Source organism: Haliaeetus leucocephalus, unplaced genomic scaffold, assembly GCF_000737465.1.
Source record: "Haliaeetus leucocephalus isolate CR32 unplaced genomic scaffold, Haliaeetus_leucocephalus-4.0 Scaffold395, whole genome shotgun sequence".
Lineage (NCBI taxonomy): Eukaryota > Metazoa > Chordata > Aves > Accipitriformes > Accipitridae > Haliaeetus > Haliaeetus leucocephalus.
Window position 1 is genome coordinate 5,057,070 of NW_010972831.1, and position 20,353 is coordinate 5,077,422.

General features: G+C 42.6%; 1 protein-coding gene across 1 annotated transcript in view; it reads left to right on the forward strand.

Annotated features, from left to right (window-relative positions):
• Positions 1 to 20,353, forward strand: part of PIGL (phosphatidylinositol glycan anchor biosynthesis, class L) — a 61,699-nt gene that overhangs the window by 31,066 nt on the left and 10,280 nt on the right. The window contains exons 3-4 of the mRNA XM_010573948.1: positions 8,749 to 8,839; positions 15,531 to 15,598. Of these exons, the coding sequence (XP_010572250.1) occupies positions 8,749 to 8,839; positions 15,531 to 15,598 (159 nt within the window). The remainder of the gene's footprint in view (positions 1 to 8,748; positions 8,840 to 15,530; positions 15,599 to 20,353) is intronic.

The following is a 20,353-nucleotide window of genomic DNA, read 5'->3' on the forward strand; positions in this document are numbered from 1 at the left end:
GAGCTACGTGTTAGTAGAGGCTAGTCCACCTTTTTTGGATTCAGGTCAGTTTATCCCTCCTCTGGGAGCTGACATAGACGAGAGCAGATTGTTCTAGGAATGTGGAACAAAATTCCCAAAGGCCACCAACTTCTATAGTCCATGTGCACTGTTCAAGCTTTCCACTGAGCATTTCCATCAAACATCTTCTTGGGCTTAGGAAGGTGTTGAACTGAAGTGCTGCTACATATATACCTTTGCCCAGCAGTTGTACCCTAAGATCCCAGACAGTTACGTGTTTGAAGATGTTTCTCTAATAAGAGGTCTACAGATGAGATTGCCAGATGTTGCTAATAGATCTGTTGTTTGTCAGTCATTTGGGACAAATACTGGAAGTGCACTTTGCCAACAGATACTCAGAAAAAGGTTGGTGAATTCTTGTTTTCCTAAACTAGGTAGGGACTTTAATGGTCTAGTTTCCTGCATACCTCTCCAAGATGTCAGTGGAATTGATTTCATTTCACACTGCACTATTGTCTGCTGCCCAAACCACATTGCAGTGGGCCAGAGGAGGAACTGCTGACTCATAATTCAGCATGGCAGCCCCAAATCTCATGAGACTACTAAGTCTGGCCTCTGACTGATGTTTTCAGTGAACTCTGTTAATGGCCCCCAACAGATCATACCGAAGTCCAGCTTCTATAAAATGAAAATGAGGCTTCTTGCCCAGCACTTGGCAAATCACTACTGGCAGTCTGTAATGCTGGAAACTGCTGGCTGTGCTAGAAACAGGCTAAATGGTGGCTGGCTGAAAATGTGTTGCTGATGTGGGATCTGTGGGCCCCACTCAGTCAATGGGCACGTAGTATATTCTGGTCACATAATGGCTGTCAGGGACAAAGGGCTGTAACTGGCCTTGGCTTGGCATGTAGTGTATGTGCAAAATGCAACTCAAACATGAATGAAAGTTGGGAATAAAAAGTAGCATAAAACACAGCACCCAGCTTGAGGGTGAAAGGCAAAGGGGGAAACTGCTTTATTTTTTAAGGAATTCTCTTTAGAGACTTGAATTTAATTGCTTTGTTACTATTAGTTTCACCAGGGATCCCAATATGTTCTATGGCACTGTGTGGTTCTTGCAAACAACCCATTCTAGACTACTGCTTAAATTGAAGCTAGGGCTTCTCAGCATAGGTTGGAGTGAATGAACTAGAGGCCCCTCCTTCCTCTGGCGGCTGAATTCAAAGCTGTGCATGACAGCAAGGTATTTGGTGCTCACTGCCTTGTGTGATGGATCAATCAGTGATGACGACTACACAGGTTATGATGTGTCCTTCACACTAGTTCCTGAGCACAGTAATAATGAGTGTCACACGTGCAGTGTGACACGGGCACGTGAGACTCCCAGGCCTTGTTTCTCCTCTTGCAGGTCTTATGTTTGCAGCACAGCATTGGGGCAGTGCTGCATACTAAGTGCATGTCATCCGCAGAAGTGATTTGGTGTGTGAGAACAAGGATCAGATAAGGAGCTGTAGACATATGTGGGAAATATTGTTCTCCACCAGTGTGACCCTACTAGAAATCATGTTCCTTAGCTGCAGTATTGCATGGTGACACCTTGCCAGTACGTGACCAAAGCAAGGTGCCCAGTAGACAACACACCCAACCCCCTGTCATGTGCTTTGGCAAACAGGGTCTCCATTGTTAGGATAACATTTGGCCCAGATGTCTCAGCTTATGTGCTCTGGAGAGTCTGGGGAATTTTAAACTTTAAATATTGCTGTGTTTCTGCTAAAAAGGATATGTTTCAAGGAGTATTTCTGGTATTTGCAGCTGAAAGCAAAGCAGTTTGTGATGACACTTGATTTGGGAGTCCATTCACTGTTTGGCATCAGCCCCTGAGGAAGTGCTAACTGCTTGAGAAGGCCTTATCCTTGTTGCAGAGTTCCTCATCACCATATGGGCAGAACTGTTCACCGTATTCATCATTTTGGAGCTTTATGTAGTCTTTTATATATTTTGGGCCAGAACTTCAAGTCAGGACTAAGATGTTGAACTTGATTCAATACTCCATGGGAAGACAATGCAGGGAGTAAAGGACAGATTTGTGGGGTTTCCAGTACCCAGGATTGCCAAGACATGTGTTTTAGATTTCAACCTAGAAATCAGAGAACAGACATATCACTTTTCTTAGAAGTATCTCAAACTTCTTTACATAGTGTGAAGATACAATTATTTCCATTTTGCAGGCATGAAGAGTGGAAGATAGGAAAGCTGTGACTAAATCAGTGATCAATTCAGAATTAGTTGAGCTGAATTTTGTTTCCTGTCTTACACAGCAGGGACTGATGTCCTCTCCAAACTAGTTTTTAAAAGTTACTTTTTAAAAGTAGCTTTAGCCACTGTAGTTTCTATGCATTTCTGTTCTTGAAAGGTACCATCAATTGTTTTTGTTTAAAGACATTGAATATGAACTTGTTCCTACAGAGCTTTGTGCTGTAATTTATCAACAAGGCGCTGAGGCACAGACGTCAAATGAATACCAGATTTCAAATTATGATAAGCAATTGTGTCATCTCTGTGAATAGACATCAATCTCTGCTGAGAAATCATCAATAATTCATTAAAAAAAATAAATGAGTACAGGGACATTTGGATAGGTCTTTGCAAACAACCAGTCCTGTGTTCTGTAATAATTCCTTTGAATTTAAACCCAAAGGATGCTTATTTCTCAAACAGAAACACATGATCATGCCCAAGTCAAAAAATTAGTTCCCTAGAGATCCAATTACCATTTACCTTTGGGGAGTTATGGAGGTACTTGGAATATTATCTGTCAGAGGTGCACCGTGTTTTCACATAGCTCAGTGGAGAAGCATGCACAGCTTGCCTGTACTTTTGAGCAAGCTGAACGGAGTGCTGTCTGTCTTTGTGTTCTTTCCCTTTATGCGTGACTCCTGCCTGCTATGGCCACATTAGTGACATCAGCACTTACCTGGCACCTGAACTTATTTAATTTACCTTTGAAATTTGTATAAAGTAGGTCCAAACTTAAAAATTACAAAAGTTAAGGATAGGAGAAAAGGCTTATGTCCATTCTGCTTTTTTTCTTTTGTGAAATATTTGAAGTGTATTTTATTTTTAATATTCCAGTCATTGCCATTTTCATCACTTCCTTTACCCTCTACCTACACCAAAACCTAAGATTCTTATTTCCAACCTTGAAATACAAATCTCAGAATAATTTGGGGTTCTTTACTGTGAGGAGAGAGAGGAAGTTGCTGGTGTAAAATATTCAGCTTGAGCTTCTCTGTCGTAGGTGGCTTTTCATTTGACAGTTAGCATCCTGGTTTAGTCCATTTCTCTCCTAAATTGTAGATTGTTACATTCCAATAAGCACACAGCATCTGTTCTCTGTATAACAAGGTGTTGCAAGATGCTGATCATTTGTCTAAGTGCGCTTTTTTCAGTTGAATCAGAGATGTTCATGTAGCTTAACAGCAGTATTTCCCTCCTGTCTGTAATTGGCCATTATAGGAAGAGAAATTTATAAATAGTTATTAATGTAAGGATTTAGAGGCTCTGCTTCAATATCTAGGGCTAGCCTGTCTTAACTTATCTTAGCATAATCTCAAAAATAAAAAATCTCTGCTCTACTTTAGAGTGCATGAAATAATTTCTGTTTACACAGTTTTTTCAATTACTTTGATGCTATGATATAAAGGTCACTGATTGCCTGTAGTCATCACATGGCTTTTTCACTAATTGTGCACTCACGTCATTTTGTTCTGTGGGATCTTTTGCTTTTTGATCCAGTTTCAATTGCCCAGATGTTCATTTCATACAGTTAACTTTGTATAAAGGGCATCCTTTGTTCCAACAAACACATTGTGGTCATTGTTCTCAGCTGGGAACCTAGTGCACAGCAGTTCACCTGTTTCCTATGTAATCCACCATCAAACTACTGACCTTTGTGCCGATTTAATGTAAAATCATTCATTGGGGAGAGGAGGGATATGGAGGAGAAATTATGCAAAAATATTTCCTGGTCCCTAGCCTTGGATTGATTAAGGTCATGCTGCAGGATATAAAGGCAATATGAAATGAGAAAACTCTTTCCTCTTCACCCTCTTGGTGTATAGTGGAATGGAAGGTCACAATAGTACCTTCAAAGTTTTGCTCTGTTATCTCAGAATGTATTAATGGAGACCTAAACATCTTCTAGAAGGAGCCTGATTGCCACCTATAAAGGCTTCATGTCAAGGCAGAGAGGGTGCTTGCCAGTCCCCATCAGCGTAACTGTCACATAACGAGAGGCACCGCTTCATAATGCACCTAGGAGCCTGAGGGTTGTCTGATTCAAGATTTCAGGAGGGACAGGTCTCAAGGTTATTCTAACTGCAAGTGTCCCATATAGGACAGCCCGTTTGCTGTTTGTTAAGCCCCGTGGACATCGCATGGACTAACTGTTTAGTTTAACTTAACCTTTAGAGCAGTCATGAGAGCTTAGTAGTTCATGAGCAGAGTAAATTCCATGGAAGGCTTTGAAAGAAGATTGTATGTATAAATGCACTAGGTGTTGCTAAAAGATCTGTGGAAGATGAGCAGTGGAAAATCAGACAGGGATTGAGCAGTATATCATGTAAGAAGGGTGTAACTTGGCAGTATATATCTGTGAAGGTTTTTAAATCTCTGTCTTGGCCAAAAGAGACCTTCCAAATGACAGGAATCTAGCCATCTTGAGCCCAAATGTTCCTAGAAAGATGACCCTGCAAAATTGTCTAGGCTACTGGCACGGATATCATTACTGGCAACATGCACGGTGTTTTGATGGCCAAGGCTGAGGCATAAGAGGAGCTATGCTCCACAGCCCACAGCAGGCAAGAGAAGGAGGCCTGGAGAGGAGCTGGCATCAGGCAGTGATTTTTAACATTTCTTTCGTTCAGCCAGCTGTAAGACTGCTGGGCAAGATGTGCATGATGTTGAATTTTGGTTTAACGTGCTGATGTGATTTGCTGTGGCCCCCTTGTAGTTCCCTGGTGCCTGGGACATCCACCATATTCTTCCTATGCAAACCTGGGCAAGGGAAACTGCAAGTGCCAGTGTCTGCTCTGTCTGCTCAGCTTGGCAAGGAGGAAAGCAAGGAGGTGAGAAGGAGAAAACCAGGGGTCCTGTCCAGTTCTCACTACCAACAGTGGATGGATAAATAGAAAGGTACAGGTTTTTGTTTCAGAACACAATTGTGTCCCATGACCGGTCCTGCTGAAATCACTGAGCAGAGACAAACACTACTACATACTGCAGCAACTGCAGCACCATAATTCTCCATTTCTCTCTCACTTCAGTCTGTAGATCCCTTGGCACAGCTGTAAATTCCCTGTACAGTGCACAACATGGCTTTTACTGAAAATAGCTGGGGAAACAACATTTCTGGAGCCTTATTCTATTAAAAGTATTTTTTTTTTACTACTTCTGTGCATCTCCCTATTTTTCACTGGTCAACAAAGGCTGCAACCAAGCAGCCATCTGCATTCAGTATCAGTCACGAGGAATGCCCATAAACGTCACTTCCAGACCGTAATAGTTCGGTGGAAATGAGGCCAAGTGACCAAACCCCTCGACCGTTCCCACCAGCACCCTCCAGCAGTATGACCTGGAAGGCCTCCAGTGCAGGATTTATATCTTGATCTGTCGCAGTGACTGACAGCAGCAACAAGGAGCTCTCTGGGGCAGAGGACAGGGAGGGCAGGTGGGGAACCCTGTCTCCTGGGACAAGCTCCAGTCTGCTCCAGGGAATGTGCTAATTTTTGCTCCTTTATAGTCCTTTATCTCAGCCCTTCGACCTTGAGCTCGGAGGCATTATCAGCCTTAGCCAGAAAGGCAGTGTGGAGTTAACCATTTAAATGCTGAATGTTTCTGATACCAAGTCTTGAAGGTAAAAACACAATGAATGCAACTTATCTCAATACTGCAGCAAGTCAGTGAACTTTTCAGGTTTGTTGAGGACTGTTTTATGATATTAGGAAAAATATTTTGTACTGAATAGTTGATTTTGTGAACTACAGCAGTTTTCAAAATTTGTATGCCCCTACAAAGTTCTTAGGGCATGTAGAGACCGCCTGTAAGAATGTATCTTGTGTGCATTGCTATAGGGTGCATATGAGCTTGGTTTTCTTAGTCACCTTTTCATCCTTCCCTGGACCCAATTATTGATACCCAGAGCACAGGCAGAAAGTTATTGGTCTCATGCTTTCTGTGGGGTCCCTACTATCATCGTACCGCTTAAATTTTCAACGTCACAAAGTATTATACAAACTCTTACCAAAAAAAAAAACCCAAAATAAGTTATTTCCTGGAGCAATCTAGATTAATGTATTGCCAGTTCTGTTACTGACTTCTCTGGTTGACTTTGGGTATGTCATTTAACCTGTGTGTCACTTTTCATGTTTGCAGAATGAGCTAAGAATACTTCAGTGGGGCATCATGACTATTAATGAGTTATGAATGTGCTTATGTACATATGTGTCTTGTTTGGCAAGATCAGCTTCTCTATCTTTCATGCTTGACAAATATTATGCAAGAAAAATAATTCCTTTTCCTTACTGGGAGTGAGTGGTCTCTCCATGAGCAGCAGTAAGTGCTAGAGTAGAAGCACTTTTTTTTTCAGAATATTCCTGCTTAATCAGTTCAGTGTTCATGGAGTTAATTTGCTCATGCCTTCAGATTGTTTTGTTTCCAGGGATTCTAAACCGTTGCCTCCAGCTGTTCATTTCCATTGAACTAGGGTGATCTTTATCTGTCTAAACTAGTTAAAACCTGCTCCACTACCCAGCAGCCTTTTTGGAGACAGCCCAATAAAGCTGAGTGCAGTGGCTGTGACACCAAAGCCTCCTGGACATCATAAATTCCAAGCCCTCCTTTTTTTTCTGACCTCTCACTGTTGGAGCACCCCTCCTGTTTTAATAGGACTCTTCACTTCCGCCACAGTTCCATTTAACCCCTGTCCAAAAAGGGGAATGATATTTGCATTGTAAGTGGCCAGTGAAGAATCCCTTTTAGACTAATTTACTACTTTAATATTATCAGATTAAGCCTTGACATAACCTCAAAGGTACCATTCAGACAACCTAAGCACTGTTAGACCTACACTTAGACTCTGCTCAGTGTGCATGTTGAGATGTTTAGTTGAAGCATATTTTTAAAATATACTCCATTTAAAGCTTGCTGTGACGTGGTTGGACTTGTAATACCTTCAGGGTACACAGGGCCACTTCCTCTTCAAACACGAGATGTGAAAGTTTTTGTCTTGAGCAGATGAGATGCAGGTTTGTTAAATTGATGAGGCAGCCACCAGATGTACCAAAGAATCTTTCCTATGATGAAATTCAAATGTCTTGTATACATCAGGCAAAGATGTTGCCTATACAAGAGGGAATTGTACAACAAAAATTTCTGTTGTTGGTAATACTGCTACAGGGACCATAGCTAGAATGTGTACGCTAATGTAGGAACGCCTTCCCTTGTTGCTGGGGTTTCTAATAGCACATTATTTTGGCCTGTGCTGAACAGGAGTATGTAACACAACGGATAAAATGCTAATGGTCAGTTTGTACTTGAGGCTCTTCCTTCTACTGCTACTACTGTTAACAGCAGTGGGAAAATTTGTAGCCAGAAGACCTCTCATGAAGACCCAGGCTGAGCTTTACTTTGGAATGTGCCAAGGAGACATTTTCTTTGTTTTGTTGCAGATGTTACCATCCTTGCTGTCTGGGGAGTCAGCAAGGCCCAAAGAGTGTTGGGAGGTAGCGCCCCTGCTTTCTGCAGCAAACAGCTGGATCAGTTCAGATCCAAACCCATGTGTCTGTGTGAGAAAGCTGTGTAGTCAACTTTTCTGCTAAACCACCTCACAGCAATTAACAGACTATCAGAGGAGGGAAAAAGTCTGAGAAAAAGACCAGTTTAACATGTCATGATTGGTCTTTAGCAGCTGTGTGTTATCCTATTGTTACTAATAACCTTTTTAACTTTGCAAGCAATGTTTTCTTGGCATCATTTAAACATAATGACTGGGAGGTCAAATTCAGCTCTCAGTTGTTTAAATGTGGAATCATTCTCTTGGCTGTCTGGCGTTATTTTGCATTTTGCTCATGGTCCCTGCCCCTAAAAGCCTGCAATCTAAAATACCTAGGCAGAGTATTCAGTCATAGTATGCTTTGCACATCCAGTTAGTACGGATAGCATAAAATAAACAGCTGAAGAACTACTGTCAAATCCATGCAATATAATTATGGCTCTCCTGTCCTCTGTTTGAGGTTGATGGGTTATTCTTGTATAAATGAGAGCAGGAGTTTGCTTGTTACTTTTCATATGTAATTCACCAGTAGATTGTGATTGGAAAGTCTTTCAGGAAAATGTGTTTTAAAAGAGGTTTTAAATAGAGAGAGAAAGAAATTTGATTGGGATGAATAGACAACAAGAATCATTGAACAAAATAGGTGTTGCTTAAAGTAAAACAGTCAGAAAGTCTACCTTAATGGTAAGAAGAAATGGAGACCTTGACAAATCTGTGAGAAGGGTGTTGGATCTGCAGTTTCCCTTTCAACCCTCCAATATACAAGCTTGTAAGACTCTCTAAGTAAGGTTCAGGGGGTTTATATGGTAAATAAATTTATCTTGATTTCATTCTCTGATAAGAGGATCTCTCTTTTCTAGCATGGTCTTTATAAAGTTCTCAGCAGTGAAGTGACTAATTGTGCTTCTCATTTTCAGGGATCTTCCAGATAATCCTGCTGTTGAGTGGGACACACAGCTCCTTGCTGCCTTTGTGCTAAAGCATATAGAAGCCAATAACATCAACCTGGTAATGTGAAACTTTCTACAGCGTAGGCAATTTCCACATTACTTTTGAGCTAGCATTCTGGGCTTTTTCCTTCCCTCTGAAAGCTTTCTTTGAGGTCTTTAAAGTTAGGATTTTGCTTCTGGAGTCTCTGTGAAATAGCCTAGGACAGGGAGAGGATATACTTACTCATTTTGAAATATTTGCTTTATAATGTTTATCCATTTCTCTAGCTAGATCTTATGAAGCCTCTTTTGGGTTGTAGTGTCACCAACCTTCACTGAAGTAAAAGCTTCAAACTGGTTAAAAACTGCAAACTCTGTTGGAACTAGTAAGTTTCACTGTAGTAGATCTTGGGCTTCATTAATTGTAGAAGACACTCTGAATAAGCCCAGCTGAATTTCAGGTCTAAAATGATACCTGAAAGCAATTTTGCATTTTGTAGTTTAAGACTTCTTGTGAGTATTTGTACAGCTCCTATGTCTTGACAAGTAAGACACAGTCATTCTGATCCTCTTTCAAACACTTTGAACAACTGCTAGAAGTTCAGAACAAATAGAATTACTCCACTGAAAAATATGGAAAAGGATGATGGTGTAGTTTGGATGTATCTTTTCTCTCTGGGGACCTTTCTTTGCTTCCCAGTGAGAAATGAACAGTGGAGGAGTTTTTGCTTTTCTAATTCCTCAAATGTTTTCTACATTTTAAAGCAACCATTTTGCCCCTGTTGCTAGGTTTCATTGATGAAGAGAGCCCGCCTGGGATTTAGGCTTACATTTAGGCTTAAATTTGAAGTACATTGGCAGGCATATGTTAGAGGCTAGATTAGTACGGTTAGGGGTCAGGATTGAAGAATATTAAACCAGGGAGATTTCCTAGCACTGGTATAGTTTGGTTTTGGTTTTTTCCCCCCACAAAACAGGAATAAGGGCCTAAGCATGGAAAAGGTTGTGTTCTGTTCTTTCTGTTGAACCTTGCTGTGATCAGGCATGTCACTGTCACACACTGATTAGCAGCAAAATCACAAAACTCTTAAAGCCTTTCAGCAATTCACAAAACAAGAAACCGCATCTCCTGTAGCATGAAAGCCCCATGAGCACAAAAACCAGCATCATGCATCCAACTTTGTATTGATTCTGAGGCTAATTTTCCATGAAATTCATTGCTCTGCAGGGAGACAAATGCAGTTTTCCTGGACTCCTTTCATGCCTTTTGGCCCCATGAATAGATAGGTTTTAATCTAATCTGAAAGCTCCTAGCACAAGAGGATTTGTATTGCATGTTTGTGACTCTCATGGGCACTAGGACAAGTGCACCAGAATCCCAGCAGAAATTCTGTAAACACTAGAACTCCTCTAGATGGTTAGAAAGGGTAAGATCTTTGCCTCAGAGAAAATTAAACTCAAGCTGTTTGTGCTGGGGGAGGCAGGAGTCTTCCACTAGCATACCATGAGCTGAAAAATAAAGTGCAGGGTTTTCAAAGCAAGAAACATGCACAGTCACTAGTATTCTCCCTGCTGTGCTGTAGGTGTCAGAGGTAGCTGTAGTAACATGGAACACTGTGGTAGGGCCCACTGCATTTCCCTCAGCACTGCCCTGAGCAGCAGTGAGGACAAATTACTGTAGCAGAACACATTAGCAGTACCAAAGGTGACTGAAGCAGCTTCTTGGGGATGGTGGTAATGAACTGCTCTGTAAACTTAACATTATTTTAAGTGTCCCAAGTAATCACACAGGTAACAGGTGTTTGCTATAATACCATTCATTTAGGAGCAGACCTAGTTTGCCAACAACAGCAAGGCAAGCACCTAACTACCTTTGTCAAACATTCTGCATTTTAAAACTTCAGAGCTTGCTACTGTTAGCCACTCTTGGAGCACCTCTGCTGTCCTAAGGTCCTAAGCTTGCCTTGAAAAGTAAACTGAGTCTATTTTTCAGTAATGTTGAAACTGACAGAATTGGTTTAACATGTTAGAAGAGCCTTGTCAAAGCATAAGCTAAGAGGGTTTCAAACACAACAAGCTAACTCAGTGGAGTTAACATGATTGGAAGACATGTAGTGTTTCAGCTATCACAGTGGGAAAACTTTCCCCAGATCTCCCCACAGACATAGCATAGACAATGGTATCTTTTATTTACCGAACATATGTGTCATCTGGTAGTGGAGAACCAGGCTGCAAATCCAACATGTCTGAAAGGAAAGATTGCAAGGCAAGGAGTTACACCATGTTATGCATAGTTTTGTTCCATTGCATAGTTACTCATTTCCCCAATTGCCCTGGAAGTCCATGAGTAACTCAATCTTCTTGAGAGCTACAGGGACATATTTCATCCAAGCTCTACATTAAATAGTGCAGACACAGAAATTAACGGTTGGTGTACTCAAAGCCAAAACTAATTTATAGACTTTGGAAATTATTTCCTGCCTGCTGGATTTATAAGCAAAAGCCAATGTTGCTGGGAGAGGCAGCCAAGGCTAGTCTGTCTCAATCCAGATTAGAAGGTATTCGGTGTGTAAAAAAAATAAGTTACATAGCATTGTGTAAGCCCCAGGCAGGCTCTAGATCATGAGATCCTACTCTTCAGGATCTCAAGTTTGGTGATAGCAGAGCTTGGATTAGGAGGTGACATCCTGATTGTGTTTGGGGCAGATGCAGTGCCAAGACCAGAATTCAGCAATATCACGTTCTTCCAAGCTGCTTTCCACTGTGGATTGATGGAAACATCATCCATACAACTGTTTGTGAAAGAGTCCCATTGTCTTGGGTCATCTCCAAATTAGCCTAGAAAGTCAGATCCTGCTACAAATGGCATTTAAGTTGGAGCTTATATTTGAGAGGGTGAGTTCAGCTCTCATGTTTTGGATTTCGGTCTCTACACCTAAAATTTGGGAGCATTTGAATGTGTCATCTTTGTAGAGAATTTTAAATGCTTTTGCAGAACACCAGATACGGAGTGCAGCATGTGGAGTTTGCTAGAGGAGGTAACAGAGCTGGGACAGACTTTGCCATCCCTTTTCCTCCCTTTGTCAATTATGTTGCAGTCTCCTCAGGTGTGCTTTGGGGTACATAAGTGGGAGGCCCCCAGGACCTTTCATTCTAAGAGCTGGTGTAAGACTTAGACACTTGCGGCTCAAACCCAGTGGACACTGGGATGTTGATCCTGATTAGATTATTCCATTTGCATCCAGTTATCCATTCTTTTTAATCCTTAGCTTCTCTGATTTAGTAGCAGCAAGAGAGAGCTCTGAACACACAAGAGATTCAAAGGGAGTTTCAATGTCACTGGCCTCTGCAAGTGTAAGTCAGGCCTGTGAAATGATGCTCAGAGGAAGGCCATTAGAAATGGCATTGCTTGCTATGGCATTTTATGGGGTGGCCCTTCTTAAAAAAGAAAGACCTTTCATTCCCCACCAGCCTACTTGAGCAGATGTGTGCTCTATTTGAAGCACTGGATGACACCAGAAAGAGTAAGGGAGACCCGCAGCTTTGAGTGCTTTGTGCCTCCGATGCACATGGTGTGTAGAGGGAGCATGGACTCCAGACCTCTCAAGAGTTCTCTTCTGCTGGTAACTGAGTAATTTCCTCTGTGTTCTCCCCCCTCCGGAAGGGATTTCTGGACCTGTTTGTCTTGGCTGTTGCTCTGGCTTCCACTAGTGAAAGCTCCATTTCCTGAATACCAAGGTCACCCAGAAGAAAACCCAGCAACACCAATGGCAGCGGCTCCCATTTCATAACAGGTGTGGGGAGGAAACTCCCTCTTGCCCTAAAGATTTCATTGAGCAATAATTTCCACATCAAGTATACTTCCTATCCCAGCCTTTTGCTCCCAGAACTGGCTAAGCCTGTTTTTAACCCAGACAGTTTCAAGATGTTCAGGTTTTCTCATCCTGCCCTGATTGTTTGCTTGATTTCATCATCAGCCTGGTTCAGGTTATGTGTTAAAAGCAAGCACACCAGCTAGCTGCACCATGTGGAAGAAGCGAATGCTCCCGTGTGAAAATATTTTCAGCATGTGAGAAGGAAATTCAGTTTTGTTGTTAGTGAAATGAATCCCTGAAGCCAGAGGAATATATTTACATGTGATTGCTGCCTGCTTTAAGTCACGAGCACCACAGTCATGCTGTGGAATCAGAGCGCTGTTTAGACAATACACCTAGAAGCTACATACTGGATAGGTGGGACATCACTACTGTGTCAGAGCCAGCCTGTGTGCTCGGAGGGATCTCTAAAGGTGAAAAGCCAGTATTTCAAAGGTGGTCACTTTGCAGATAAAGTGAATGCCACTGTGGCCAGCTCAGTGTGCACCTACAAATTTGTATATTTGAAGAGACAGGGAATTCAGGTGCAAATGTCCTAACAGTAGATTAGAAAACATCAATTGAAAGTTAACTCCATGCAATCTCTAGCTAGTTCAGATGTTATGTAAGCCCAGCAGCACTAAGAACAGCAGCTCCTATTTCAAAATAGATGTGGAGAAGAAAAACCTCCAAAGGTGTTTCTGAACAGATAAGTTCCATGTCAAGAATTTAACCAGTTCCTAACCCAGCCTTGTGTTCCCACAGTTGGCCTGAGCCAGTTTTGTCAAAACAATGATTAGCTCATTATTCTGCTCATTATCTCAGTCTTCTGGTTTGTTCTCTTCTACCCTCTATAGAAGGAAAAATGTGTGTTTTGGCTTGCCTGGGGTTTTTAGCTTGGTTTCCTAAGGAAACAAGAGTAATGCAATTGTATTTATATATGTGTGGACATGCATATTTCAAAAGACTTTAGAGCCCATTGGCTAATTTCAACCGCATTTGACAGCAGGGTAGTCATCTTAAAAATGTTATGTTTGTACAGGTTACATGAAAATAAATGACCAGGCAGAAGAGACAAACCCTCTTGCTGTCCCTGTTTAGTAAAAGGTTTAGTGCAAGTCCAGCCCTTAGCAGACTTGCACTATTATTCACCTGCACAGGAATTTATTCTGCCTACAGTGAGTGGGGTACATTGTCATCTTAGGAAAGTGCCACTCTAGGTAGGAGTGACTTCAGAGCGTGTTTTTTTCTTATCTATAAAATACAGGGTGCTATGCTCATTCCCTGAGCTGTACAGAATTTAATAATGTCTTTCCCAGATGAGCTACTCAAAAAGCTGATATCGTTAGAGAGGGCTTAGCACCATGCCACACCATGTAGACCCTGCAGAGAGCCTCTCAGGTAATACTGATGTACAGCAAAAGCAGCCAAAGCCAAGACATAATTTTTCTCCTTATAAAATAGGGGTTGACCAGAAAATGCTTCTTTGTAACTGAACAAAACTAAATTGGGTCCCACCAGTTCCTGCCAGTAATGAATAACCCTGCTGCTTGGTGGCAGCATTATTACAGCCACTGGGCAAAGTGGGAAGTCTAACTGTGGACTTGTACTGGGTGGGTGGGTTTATAAGCAGGCTTGTCTGGAGTTTGTGGTTTTTGAAGTATTTCTTTTTGTGTTTCCTCTCCCTCTTTACACAATATCCCCTGTGTTTGAGAGGGCCTCTCCTGTTGGAGGGTGGAGTAGCAAGTTGCAGGACAGGCAGGGCGGCTTTTGATCTTCCCTTGATCTTTAACCCAGTACTTCAGGCCCTGCATATAAAATAGATTTTGAGAAGGGAGCTGTGGTGAGTAAGCCAGGCAGTAGCATTTCCTTCCCTGAAGAGAGAACAAGCTGGCAAGGAAGCAGACATTGATTGAAATGTGGGGAGCTTTTGATTTCTTCCTGGTCATAGAGAAGGGAGCTGTGGAGAGCTCTGCTGCCTGGCTTCTCCCAGAGCAAAACCCTAACTTTAGGCTGTCCAAGGACTGTCACTTTCACCATCTAGAAAGCCTACCAGCACACATACCCTGTCTGCTCTACACTGCGCTGCCAGTTTGTCTCCTAGAGTGGAAGCAGGACCCTTTAAGTACCCACTTCACAGTACTGAGCAGAGTGAGTCCTTGGGGTGGATGCTTCACCCGACAAATTATTTGTAGGTTTGAGGGCAGGGAGCCAAGGATTCTGTGCTTTGGATGGTGACATGTTAGTGCTGTGTTCACACATTACTTCTGCATTATGAAGTTCCCATTTCTCCCTGCAGAGAAGCAATAAACAATATGATCTTCTCATTCAGCGAAAAGCCTGACTTGGTTGTACAAAAAGTGCAGTCAGCTGATTCTTTAAAAGGCTTATTCTCATATCAGATTATTTTATCACTATGTTATTCTGTGATAAAGCCTCGTTACAATCAGGACAGTGCTACATGATTGTGTTGCTCTTGTTAAAGCAATATGTCCTGATTCACAGTACAACAAACTATAGTTTCACACTGTAATCTGCAGGCATTCTAGTATGTTCTCAAATCCAGGAGAGAGTGATTCATAGAGCTGGACCTCTTGGAACAAGTTTGCAACAGATCACTCTGAAAGTAACCTTTTGGCCCCCTAGTAAGTAACAAGTGCATCCTGCCAGTGGGAACATGGTATTTGTCATCTTTCTGTTTTTCGAGCTGTTAGTCTGTCTAGTCCTCTAGCTCCAGAGTGTGTTTGTTTAGTTGTGTTTCTGTAGCAGGAGTTCACACACAAGGTCTCATTGTGCAACACAAAAACAACTCTCTAGATACAATGGGCTGGGACAGTGCTGTGTTAGAATGTCAAAGCTGGTAACTGCCCAGTCTCCTTCTTCAAAACGATTAATTGTTCTGTGGTTTTATTGCAGGTGGTAACCTTTGATGCAGGAGGAGTGAGTGGTCATGCTAACCACATTTCTCTTTACACTGCTTTAAGGTACAGTGTTCTGCACGCTTCATTGAATGCCTCACTGTACTGTTACAGAGTGAATATGGTGTTTGAGTGTAGGCAGAAAACTAGTAGCTAGACCCAAAAGCAGTGGTAACTTCAGTGATATAACCGAGTGCCAGGCTGTGGGACATGATAGTGTTTGGAGAAACTCTTACAGCTCTGTAAATGACCTACAGCATCCTTTATTATTCCATCTGCTGGTGCTTTGCCAGTCTCCCTTTCAGTGGACCCTCTTTGCTCTTCCTGTCCTTGATCCCACTGAAATATGCCACAGATCACTTTGCACTTCTGGTTTGAGGAGACTGTGAATAGCTGATGCCTGAGCTGGTGGTAGTTGGATTTTGGAAAGTTCTGCACCGTTGTTCCAGAGGATGTTGTCATCCTGTCCAGGTACCTGAATTTACCTCTCTGACACAAGGACATTGCTCTTTCACTGGAGCTGTCCCTATTTACCAGTCTTCCTTAGTCAATTCGTTCCTTCACCACTTTACTCTTTACATTCTGAGAACCTCTGTCTCTGTGCTATGATGTGGGAAGGTTGCTAGACAAAAATCCCTTATATTAAAATCACCCAATTTTTGCTGGCAAGACAGCTACTGTATTTTATTTTAACCCTCTGCTCGTTCAGACCTCATTGTGTCCTAGAAAGATCTCCTCCAGAGCTGCCCCTGCCTTTCCCAGGCATGAGAAGAACTCTTTGCAAGTATATCTTGTATTTTTAGCACCCGTTTGTTTTCTGAATCATCTGTGCAATTCAAATAACTGTCTGGCTCTCTTTGCTAACAACATCACAGTGATTTGCCTTTCTCACTTGCCTAGAGAAAGCTGCAGTGCCACAGAACCCGTACTGTGACCTTCTGAGCTCCTCTGGGAAGATGCTGAAAGTCTTTGATGCTATCTGATGGCTGGAATTCGGTGTTAGAGGGGATCATGGCTTTTCCCAGCAACTTCTGAAATAGCCAAAGAGAAGGAAAGGAGGTGGAGTTAAGCAAACAGTGTGTTTGTTTAGGCTATTTGGAGAGATGCTTTCCAGCACAGTGTTATTTGAGGAGTGAGTGAGGAACAGAGCTTGATGACCGATGCTCACACCATTGGCACAGAGGGACTAGAGAGCTTCCAGCTGCCTGGACCTCTGTTTGCTCAGTCAGTTGCTGTATGGCCTGCAAATAGGAATGGAGGGCAGATTGTTAGGTGTCCCCCTACATCCTGAAGAGATACAGGTTAAACAAGCTAGCAGCTGAATTATGTATGAGAAAGTTAAGGAAAACTCTCAGTTTTGATCCCAGCTCTACTGTTGTCTCACTTTGTGACTGTGCAGAAATCACTTTCCCACTTTGTGCTTTAGATTTCCTGTGTGTGCAGTGGGGATGTTAACCCTCTTCTCGTCTCAGAGTATGTTACTAGGAAGTATTCATCATCTGCAAGTCCCTTGAACTCAGACCTTTGCATTAGTCCTTAGCCTACAGCAGAACATTGTCATGGGCTGATGAGATACATGCTGATAGGGACACCAGAGTATAAGCAGATCTCATAACTCAGGGCTGGTTTGTGTCTTGTCTCTCTCCCAGTCCTGAATCAGCAGAAATAAGCATGGTGGCCCAGTCATGTGCGTGTGGCAAGAATGGTGCTGTGGCCACTGAAAGGTTAAGTTTATCTTTTAGTGGCTTGCTTGCCCTCATTATTTTTCAGTTTGTGTCATGGGGGAAGTAGAGCGTGACTGTATCACTCCTGATTTTCAGTGCCCTGATGAGTTCTCACATATTGGCTAGTACAGGCAGCACTGGGAGCATATGCTGAGGCTTCTCACGTACCTCCCTGCCAGCAGGGCTTTGCAAAGCAGCGGTTGCTGCCCCTGGGGCCACAGTGCTACATGGCAAGAAAAAGGTAAATGAACTCTCCCCTCCAGGTATCATGTGCAATGTATTTATTAACCATCTTTAAACAAGGTCTGCAGGGTTCTGCCTCCACTGTGGCTGTAAGCAGAAAGGGTGAAGGAGAGGGCTGGTGCAGTGATCCTCAGCTCTTTTGGATGCTCCTGGTCTGTGGGAGATGGACTTGTGCCCACTACCTAAGAGATTACTTTCTGCAAGAACAGGGGTAGAACAGGCTGTGTGACCCATCCCACAACTCCTTACTTCAGGAGGTGCAAATTCTTGAACAGCTTCAAGGAACAAAACAGTTCAGGAAATGGTCATAGCTGAGCAGATGCTCAGTATTATCTGCTAAGGGCATAAATATTCTTTCTAGTGTCTGGAACAGAGGTTATGTTCAAACGAGCAGGAACTATTCAGAAGAAATGTGCCCTTCCCCTTGCAGCAGCCTTCTTCCTGACAGCTTGCAGAGAGTCCAGCTGCTGCTATGTGTCTAGGCTTCAGATCTGGGAGGAACTGTGAAATGCCAAGGTTTGAGGGTGGATTTATTCTTCTGAAAGGGAAAAATAAGAAAAAACAGGATGGGAGAGGAGCACAAATTGCTATTTGATTTCAGTCTCCCCTGGGAGTATTTCAGTTCTGGCTTCCAGACGGAAAAAAAAACCCAACCCAAAACCAAGAAAATCCCACTGTAGCAAAGAAAGGAGAATTGGAAGCAATCCTCTGTAGCTCTGCTTCTTTCCCTGTCACCTTGATTTGGCAACATCATTCTCTCTTATCCCCCAAAATAGGAGCTTTCCATGTGGCCAAGAGAGGCTGGATCCTTTACATGCATCCACAAGAGCAGGTCTTGAGTAACATCAAGGTCACTTTACTCCCCTCTCAGCATTTGGCCAGTCACTAGGCACTACGGTAATAAGCACGGTAAATAATACGTGACAGGAATATTTGAGAACCTCTCTTTCCTGCACTTTGAAAAGACAGTGTTTGCACTGAGATCACATGTAATATCGAGGTGGTTTAGTTTTGCATGAGTCATTGTGCATTTTGATTTTAAACAAGCCCTCCTGCCCAGTAACCTAGCAAATGGGGGGCTGTTGGTTTTGTTGTTTGCTGGCTTGCTTAGGGTGGAGAGGAGTGGTGTTTGTGAGGAGGAGGAAGGACTGTACCACTTTTTTTCTTCAGTGAACTATCAAATCCATTTCATCCCAGCTAGAACAGAAAAGAATACTCCTTGTCTGCTTAGGGCAGAGCAAACTGAGTGGAAAATAGGAGCTGCTATATTTAACCACTGTGCATTATGTTGTTATAGCAACTGCATCCATAAAACTTATATCAATGATGCCATATAAAAAGCTACATCAAAGAATCATTAGCAGAGCCTATTCTCGTCAATTCCGTTTGGAAAAACACCTCTCAGTCCTGCAAGATGAAACATTTGCCAACTCAGTGGTAGGTTGTAAATGAGACTGTGCAGTGGTAATATTTGGGAGCTTAGTGCTTTATCACTCTTGAGTTGATTATGATGCAGCTTGAGTGCCACCGATGCCTTGTTGCACTTACGTGTCACAGCCTGACTATTGAATGCCCCATTTATGAATGCCGTGGGACATAGCATTGTGCAGAAGGGTTGCACTGAGGCTCCCTGAAAGAGAAGGATTGATTAAATGCCAGTTTCAAATAAGTATATTGAAACAATGAACAATGCATTGTCCAGCCAAATCCCACAGACTCAGTGGGTACAGTTCTCAAAAGCCATCAACTGCATTACATCCCAACAAAGCACAGTTCTGCTTGTATTGAGTTTCCAAGGCCAGGTCTTTAAGGATGTTTTGAGCAGGGAGGAGGCTGGTTTTTGGGTGATTAGCCTGATGATAGTGAATGGTATCCCATCTACCATTTTTATTTGATGGGCTAGAATGGGACTCTGATCTCTTGCTCCTTTCAGCAGCTGTAGCCCGTTCATTTCAAATGAGTGGCATCTCATTTATGTTTTTAAAAGAAGGTGCTGTTTTGTATTTCCCTTGCCTTTTCCCAGAAAATCCTCTTTTCAAAACTGGTTATCATTTGCTCCGTCTTGGAAAAAGATTTCCTGTGTCATTGATGTGTTTGTTTGGGATTGTTTAGCCCTTGCTGGAGTTCTAGGTTCCCTGCAAAGTAAAGAAGAGTGTTGAAGAAATAACAGGTTCCAGCATCTTGTGTTTCAGCCTGTCCTTTCACAGTCCAGCTCATTTCTGGTGTTTTGTTTTACTGGTCCTAAATGTCCCAGGGGAACTTAGGAGTGGTGGCTGTGATTGCACCCAGGCTGCCCCCATGAGGTCAAGATGGAATTGTCGTCCTCTGGTTACCCTTTGGGACTCTGTCCCTTCCCCTCAGAGGACTCTGCCCCATGCCTGGCGTATATCCCATAGCTGGGTATGTTGTCCTAGATTTTATCTCATTCCTTTACCCTGCTCCCTCTTTCCTTAATTTGACTAAGTTCATTCATCCCAGTGCCCTTCCATGATACTGTTGAGAGCTGTTAGGATAAAGTTGAGCACAGGGCACCAGCATTACAAGGATTCCCCCCTAAAGAAGGGTTTTTTTCCAAAGAAACAGCCTCAAGGCATGTCCTTCCCAGCGTCACTAGGCTGCTAGCAGCATGAGTGGAGCAGTGACACTGCACATTCTTCTCCCAGACAGTGCAGGGACCAAAGCACAGAGCCGCTCTGTCAACTGGAAGATGTCTGCATCAACACCTTTTTTTCTGACTGGCAGAAGCATCTTTTGCCACTGCAATATGCGTGAGTACAGAGTGCCTGAATAGTGTTTTACAAACTGCATGTTGCTACATGGTGTAGTTCAGGGTGCATGGAAATGGAGCCAGAAA